This window comes from Lampetra planeri, chromosome 39 (assembly GCF_965212315.1).
Source record: "Lampetra planeri chromosome 39, kcLamPlan1.2.h2, whole genome shotgun sequence".
Lineage (NCBI taxonomy): Eukaryota > Metazoa > Chordata > Hyperoartia > Petromyzontiformes > Petromyzontidae > Lampetra > Lampetra planeri.
Genome location: NC_136145.1, coordinates 10,567,980 through 10,576,287, shown reverse-complemented (window position 1 = coordinate 10,576,287; position 8,308 = coordinate 10,567,980). Strand labels below are relative to the sequence as shown.

Genomic DNA, 8,308 nt, shown 5'->3' with positions numbered 1-8,308 from the left:
CCACCGAAGCCTTGCCTCAAGCATCTTGTCCGCAATGAGGGCCACACCAAGTCGCTTCCGAACGTCTTCGTTCATGACACGATCCCATCGAGTGAGTCCGAGGCTCCATCTGAGCTTCCTCATATCCATGGTGTGGAGAGCTTGTTCGTGTACAGTTGTGGCTGGCCAGCACTCGGATCCATAGAGTGCCACCGGTCGGACGATGGTCTTGTAAATTTTTCCCTTCAGCCTATCCGGCATTTTCCGATCACAGAGGACTCCGGTGACTTGCCTCCACTTCATCCATGCCGCATTGACTCGTGACCTCACATCAGTCGTGATGCTACCATCTGAGCTGATGGTGGAGCCCAGGTACTTAAAGTCCGTCACTTTCTTCAGATCTTCTCCGTCAATGCTGATGGTGCCGTCGGTTTGGGGGCCACACTCCATATACTCCGTCTTTTTGATGTTGAACCTCATCCCGTTTTCGTCCAAACGTTCCTTCCACAGGCGCGTTTGTCTTTCCACTTCTCCTCTCTCTTCATCTGAGAGGAGGACGTCATCCGCGTAGAGAATTGACCATGGCAGGGGCGTGTGCAGGTCGGCAGTGATCGTGTCCATGCACAGGATAAACAGGAGTGGTGACAGGGCCGATCCTTGGTGCACTCCAACGCTGATGGGAAATGGCGGTGATATGCCCACTGCACACCTGACTGCACTGGTGACGTTCTTGTATAGGAGTTGCACCCAATGCACGTAGGTTTCAGGGACTCCATGGGATCGAAGCGAGTGCCAGATGAGGTCGTGGGGGACCCTGTCAAATGCCTTTTCAAGGTCGAGGAACGACACGTGCACAGCTTTGTTCTTCTCTCTGTGCCTCTCCAGCAGGAGCCTCGCCGCAAATATGGCGTCCGTAGTGCCACATCCTTTGACGAAGCCGCATTGGTTGGGTGATAGGGTGATGATGTTTCTAATCCTCGTGTCCAAAACTCGCTCAAAGATCTTCATCGCATGACACACGAGCCGGATTGGCCTGTAATTCGAGCATTCTGCCACGTCCCCTTTACCCTTCCAAATTGGAACCGTCGTGCTGGTCGACCAGGCTTCTGGGACCTCACCGGTGCTCGTGATGGTGCTGAAGAGCTGGGTAAGGAGGGCAGCACCCTGCCTGCCAAGGATCTTCCAGGCCTCAGCAGGGATATCGTCCCGGCCAGTCGCTTTCCCATTCTTCATTCTCTTGATAGCTTGTTCCACTTCGGTGATGGTGATAGGTGAAACCGGACCGAGGACGTGGGTGGGGAAATTCCTGGTTGCAGATTCCAGAGAAGTAGTCGCTCCAGCGTTGAAGGATGGCGGGCGGGTCTCTGAGAGCGCTGTGATTCTCATCCTTTATGCAATTGACCTGACCAATATCCTGAGTCGAACGATAGCGCGCCTCTGCCAGTCGATAGATCTTATTGGCACCTTCTGGGGTGTCCAGTTCGGCATACAGTTGGTCGTATTGAGCTAATTTCACCGCTGCTACTACTCGCTTCGCTGCCGATTTGCAGTTTCTGTATTGTCAATGAAGTGTTTTCCCGGCTTAGTTAGCCCCAGTGCTTCCGTTGCTGCTGTGCACAGTTGGCCGGCGAGATCTTCCCAAATCGCATTCGCTGATCGGTTGGTGTTCACGTCAATCTGATTGAGGGCGACTCTCAGCTGATCCTTGCATTCCTTCATCCGCCACCATTTAATTCGCTGCTGTCCCGTTGTTGGTGAGCGATGTCGCTAGCCAATGTCCATTTTCATGTCCATGACCAGGATGCGATGTTGTGGGGCGATGTTGTCCGATGGTATGACTTTAGTGTTTGTCACCGTTTTCAGCTTATCCCGCTTGACAAGCCAGTAATCAATTTGAGTTGATCTCCCACCACTGGCGTACGTAATGAGATGGGACGGTCTCTTCTTGAAGAAGGTGTTGGCGAGGACAAGATCATGGGCTTCCGCAAAGTCCAGGGCTCGGTTTCCCTCATTGTTCCGGGTACCATATCCTTGGCCACCATGGTTTCGAGGGTATCCATCCCGGGCGTTTCCAACGTGTCCATTTAGGTCTCCATCAATTACTAACTGCTCTTCTCCATTTATCGATTGCATGTGTCCATCAAATTTGTTTCCCCAAAATTCCTCCTTGGTATCTGCTGGGCAGCCAGGCTGCGGCGCATAACAGTGATCGTGAGCTGAGACAAATTCCATCTCTTCAGCAACCCGCGACCACCACTCAACCTTGCAGTGCCGCACGGTTCTCCCAACCTCTGAGGGAAGGCTGTGCCTCATTCTCCGATGGGGAATGTTGTGGATGGTGGGAGTGGGCCTGTCACATTTTATCAGGCAGCTGGAACACCTCCATCAGCCAGTGTCTCCGGGCAGGTGTGTATCCCAAGCTGCCATTGCAGCAACATGAGCCATAGTCCTAAACCTTGCCCATTACCCCTCGGCATCAGGAGGGGGGGTCGGTGCCAACCCCGCTGCATGCAATGAGACCAGGCCACTGTGGGTTTGAATGGGGTCCTAGATAGACACTCACCACCGGAGTGGGAATATGGCAGGCGCATCTTACAAATGGCAAGCCAATGGTTAGTGGGCATATCAGCTCCACGGTAGGTCCTGGTGTCAAGGACATGGGCTCGCATCCGTTGTTCCGTTACTATATAGTCCCGCAAATGTTCTTGCTTGGACCCGGCGTGCATCTGTGGTGTTGTGCAGATGTGCCGATGCCGAAACAGCATGTTGGTAATTACAAGCCCATGGGCTGCACAGAAGTCTAGCAGCTTCCTTCTGCTGTTATTGAACTAATCTGGCTCATGCCTTCCAATCACTCAATCCCAGGTGCCAGCGTCATGACCCACTCAGGCATTAAAGTCACCCAACAGGCCAACACTATCCCGAGGGGCCACTTTAGGTAGCACCTGAGAGGTCATAGAAGGCATCTGACTCATCGGCCTTGCCTGCATCCCTCTATTGATGTTCACTTTCGGTGGGGATGTAAGCAACCACTACCATTCCTCGCCTACCGTTAATGGAGAAGTGAGCCCACAGTAGCATGGGGCTTATAGCTTCCTACACCTCACCGCCACGCTCCCACACCCCTTCATTCTTTTGTTCAGAAGAAGAGCCACTCCCTGTTGTTTATCAATCTCCTGCCCCGAGTAGAGGACTGTCTGCCCCATATGGTGACTGGACCCAGAGCCAGTCCACTGGACCTCCTGAATGCCAGAGATCCAGGAGGTACCAGTCCAGCTCTCCTCCACAGTGAGCGTTCGAACAAGTTCAAAATACAAACATACACAGCCAAGCGTTTTTCAACTGTACGTCACCTTTACAGCCAGCCGCCTTATTTGACGTGCTTCGCAAAACGTCTTCAGTCAGCCATTGTAACTCCCGTAAGATTGTAGAGCAGGTATGCAAAAGGTGTTGTTTTTTTCCCTTTCAGAAGATGAAAACAAATTATCATAGCCACAGACAATCAGTGCCATGGGTCTCAACCACCGGCCGGCAATTTGGCCGATTGAGATGTAAACTCTATGAGAATAGTTTTTTTACCCTTCTATCTGCCAACAAAACTGACACCTTTTTTTACAAGGCGTCATGTTTGCATAGACCACAATACCTGCAGTCATAATACAAACAAAAACATAACTCTGAAAATGTATGCACTGTCCTTGAAGTTGATTGATCCACACCCGAGACAGCTTTCCTTAAGAGCCTAGTCTCACATGGTGTTGAACCAGATGACGCCAAAAGGCGCACAACTCAAAGACAATGCACCATCAGAGTATGAGAGCTCGGGGTAAGCATTTACACCATTGGAACCTCATTTGCCAGTAAAAAATATGATAATTGGTTGTTTACACCTTTTTTACAAGGAGTCATGTTTGCATAGACCACAATACCTGCAGTCATAATGCAAACAAAAAACACCATGTGAGACTAGGCTCTAAGGAAAGCTGTCTCGGGTGTGGACTAATCAACTTCAAGGACAGTGCATACATTATCAGAGTTATGTTTTTGTTTGCATTATGACTGCAGGTATTGTGGTCTATGCAAACATGACTCCTTGTAAAAAAATGTGTCAGTTTTGTTGCCAGATAAAAGGGTAAAAAAACTATTATCATATGTTTTACTGGCAAATGAGGTTCCAATGGTGTAAATGCTTACCCCGAGCTCTCATACTCTGATGGTGCATTGTCTTTGAGTTGCGTGCCTTTTGGCGTCATCTGGTCCAACACCATGTGAGACTAGGCTCTAAGGAAAGCTGTCTCGGGTGTGGACCAATCAACTTCAAGGACAGTGCATACATTATCAGAGTTATGTTTTTTGTTTGCAATATGGCTACAGGTATTGTGGTCTATGCAAACATGACTCCTTGTAAAAAAATGTGTCAGTTTTGTTGCCAGATAAAAGGGTAAAAAAACAATTATATTTTTTACTGGCAAATGAGGTTCCAATGGTGTAAATGCTTACCCGAGCTCTCATACTCTGATGGTGCATTGTCTTTGAGTTGTGCGCCTTTTGGCGTCATCTGGTCCAACACCATGTGAGACTAGGCTCTAAGGAAAGCTGTCTCGGGTGTGGACCAATCAACTTCAAGGACAGTGCATACATTATCAGAGTTATGTTTTTTGTTTGCATTATGACGGCAGGTATTGTGGTCTATGCAAACATGACTCCTTGTAAAAAAAAGGTGTCAGTTTTGTTGCCAGTTAAAAGGGTAAAAAACCAATTATCATAATTTTTACTGGCAAATGAGGTTCCAATGATGTAAACTCTATTTTGAAAGCAGAAATCTACACAGTATTTTGACGAAACTTTAAAATATAACTGGCCTTTGAAAATCGATCACCTCAGAAGCACTTTGCTGGAAGACTCCCCTGTGGTTGGCTGAATTTATGTAATTGTGGCGCAAATGTATTATTCTGGCCGGTTTCCCATCAGGCGCTGATAGAAAAGCACTGCGGAACAAAATAGGTGGAAAATATTGAATTTGGTCAATTTGTTTCCAATTTTTGCAACCCTTGAGGTTGCGCCATGCGGCTAAATTACACAGCAGCACTTGATGGCAAATAAACACCGCGAGCAATGCTCCTTGCCAGAGAGATAGTCCCGTGGGTTATGCATGAGACACGACAATCAGTGCGCGAGAAAACAGAATTACATTTTGCATTCTGAGAGTGGTTTAAAAAAGCAGATAAGCATGTAAGCAAATCTCACACACACACACACACACAAAATGTCCCACGAGTTTTGAATGACTGATATATAAATTGCTTTTTATTATCGTCAGATGTTTAAATAAACATATTTTTACATAGCGAACAAAAAACAAGGCTTAATCACGTAACCAGTCGTTACAGAAATTCACAACAAAAGCTGATTGAAAGCACACCCTGCCAACGCTAATTTCAACAAATATAATATGCAGTAATCCCAACAATGTGCTATTTGACTGTTGAATTCGCATAATTGAGTGACATTGTTAGGAAAGAAAAAGTGCCGTTGTCTATTCCATACCGCGTGGCCGACATATCAGAAAAATCACCCAAAAAACCCTGAAATAACAAACCCCCGTTTTAAAAAATTGGAAACCAACTTACAAAACAATTCACCACAAGCCACCGTAATCTCTGTTAATTCATGAACATACACAATAATGGCAGCATTTGATATTTGTCTCATTGCAAACAAGGTTTCAAATTTGGAAAAACATGGGTGTTGAACTTCTTTCGCACTGTACGTAGCCAACCGTGCGAATTGGAGGTGTGGCTTTATGCTGAATTATTTTTCAGTTGTTATCAGGGAGCGCTTGTTATTTATGACTGAATATAGAAGGATGGTAATTATAGTCCCCTGCTTTGTACACAACCGCCAATTTAATCCCTGTAATTTTAATCTATAAACGCAGCCCGTGGGGCTAACATGCTTATGCAGTGTCTTTATTCTTGTCTCTTCTATATTTTGGCAACCAGATCCATCGAAGTCTACGAGAAGTAGTGCGTTCACACTGCTGGATAAACTCAGGATGCCACGATGAAGAATTTCCCGGTGGTGCCGTTCAGCTCGTTGACGTGTCGTGGGGTTTGCACCACGCGTTGTCCGGCAAATGTTTTCGACATTCGCCCCACATGCTGGAAGCTTTCTCAGGAACCCAATTGAGTTTCTGAAGAAGCTGGCACCAAACTATACTAAAGTATTTTTTATTTTATCAGGTAAGCCACACTGAACTATATCATTATTTTCAAAAGCGACCTAGCCACAAATGATTGCTCCACGGAGTGGCTTATCATTTGGAAATTTACAGCAGCCAAATACTCTAAACACATGTTTTTGAATGTGGAGGGAAAAACCGGAGAACATGAAGAAAAACAAAGCAACCACTCCAAATATACAAGCGGCAGGGTCGGGATTGAATCCATGACCTCCTATATACCGGGCGAGGTAATTCACATCTCGCCACCATGGCACCAAACACGTGCTACAACCAGAAAACACATTAGAGCTTTAATAATTTGGGTAAAACTACCACTTGGCCTCCCCCATCTGCAATAACTCAGAGGTGTGGCTTGTTTTTGCTGCCGGCGCTCTCCACGACTCCGTCAGCAAGAAGCTGCCGCACCTCCTGCTCGCCATAGCCGAGCTCGCGCAGCACGCTCTCCGTGTGCTGTCCGACCACAGGGTCGGCGGCAGCGGTGCCGTCGCCGGGCCGCGCCGGCGTGCGCGACAGGCGCGGTGCCGGCGCGGGGACGTTGGTGCCATCGGCGTTGCGCAGGAAGGAGCCGCGCCCCGCGGCGTGCGCGTCGCCCGCCACCTCTTCCGGCGTGAGCACGGGCGTCACGCACGCGTCCATGCCCTCGAACACGCGGCACCAGTCGGCGCGCGACCGCTGGGCGAAGCAGCGTGAGAACTCGCGCTTGGTGGCCGGCCAGTCGTCCATGCTCATCTGGTGCGGCATGGTCGCCGGGTCCAAGCCCAAGCCTGTTTGGTAAACACAAAGAAAGAGATCCCCCAATTTATAGCCTTAACGGATTTGTCTCCCCAGTACTGATGTTTACAGACCTCACCAGGTACTCATTTAGAGCCGAGTTGACCTAGGGGAAGCTCACAAACCAGTACATTAGGAATCGAACTCGGGTCGACAGGTTTGTAGTAGAGTGCACGAACCGCTATATTAGCGCTCGGGAAACACACACACAAAAACAAAGATCCCCTGTATAGCCTGAACAGACTGTTGGGGCAAGTGCTGTTAGCGAGCACCCATGAAGGCCGGCACGAGACATGAGGGGGTTGGTGGCCAGCACCACGCCCCGCAGCCTAGTGGAGTTGTTTACACACCGCACCAGGTACTCATTTGAGGTTGAGTCAACCTAGGGGAGGCCCGAGACCGGATCAAATAATCGTCACCGGTGTTGGCCATGAGCAGGAATCGAACCCGGGTTACTGGGTTCATATTGTAGTGTAATAAAGGTCGTTGAAGCGACTTCTGGAATCCGTTCTTTATTCGTCTTTCATTACAGCACTCCTTCACGCTGCTGACAGACAGCGTGAGAGGGATAGAAGAGAGAGACGCGCGCAGCCACGTGGCAGCCTGGACCCCCGCTCTCGCATGGCCTCCTCCCTTCGTTCATTCCAGTTCTGACCACGTGTTGTTCGTCTCCACCCCTATTTAATACCCGGATCACGTGGTACGTTTCCACCAATCCTGGCTAGCCTCTATGGAATCTTCCAGACTCCACCGTAGGCTCCCGGGACCACGCCCCTGACTCGTCTCCCCATTGGCTGTGGCTAAAGCTAGCAGAACCAATCCTCTACAAACAGCTGTCACCTTTCCATTACGTCAAGGCCACGCCCCTAGGCTTCCCCCCATTGGCTATGGACCAGGACCGGCAGAGCCAATCATCGTGACGAGTTGTAATCCGTCAACGACCCGGATATAACCTCACATTACAGTAGCATGCTAATGCCTACACTGCCGACACAATAACATCACCCGCCATTCGGCACTAAGTGGTGGTGACGTCACCACAGCGCTTGTGCATGGCTATGTGCACATTAAGGCCACGTGAAGTGTCGAACGCCCGCTAGCAAGAGGTTACAGGACATACCCAGGTGCCATGGATCGACTGACTGAGATGATTGGCCAATGCACCACCTATGCCCCATAATGTGCCAACTTGCTATGTTTTAGCCTGCCGCCGCTCCGCTTGTACAACACGTGGGCTCCACCGTACAACACGCGTACTCCACCATCCAACACGCGTACTCCACAATACAACACACGTACTCCACCATACAACAC

At 49.1% G+C, this 8,308-nt stretch overlaps 1 protein-coding gene across 3 annotated transcripts in view; it reads right to left on the bottom strand.

The window, feature by feature from the left end:
* Nucleotides 1-5,264: 5,264 nt before the first annotated feature.
* AMACR (alpha-methylacyl-CoA racemase) overlaps nucleotides 5,265-8,308 on the bottom strand; it is a 47,477-nt gene continuing 44,433 nt past the window's right edge. For all 3 annotated transcript variants that reach the window (XM_078612817.1, XM_078612815.1, XM_078612816.1), the window contains one exon: nucleotides 5,265-6,987. In XM_078612817.1, the coding sequence (XP_078468943.1) occupies nucleotides 6,563-6,987 (425 nt within the window). In that variant the 3' untranslated portion in view covers nucleotides 5,265-6,562. The remainder of the gene's footprint in view (nucleotides 6,988-8,308) is intronic.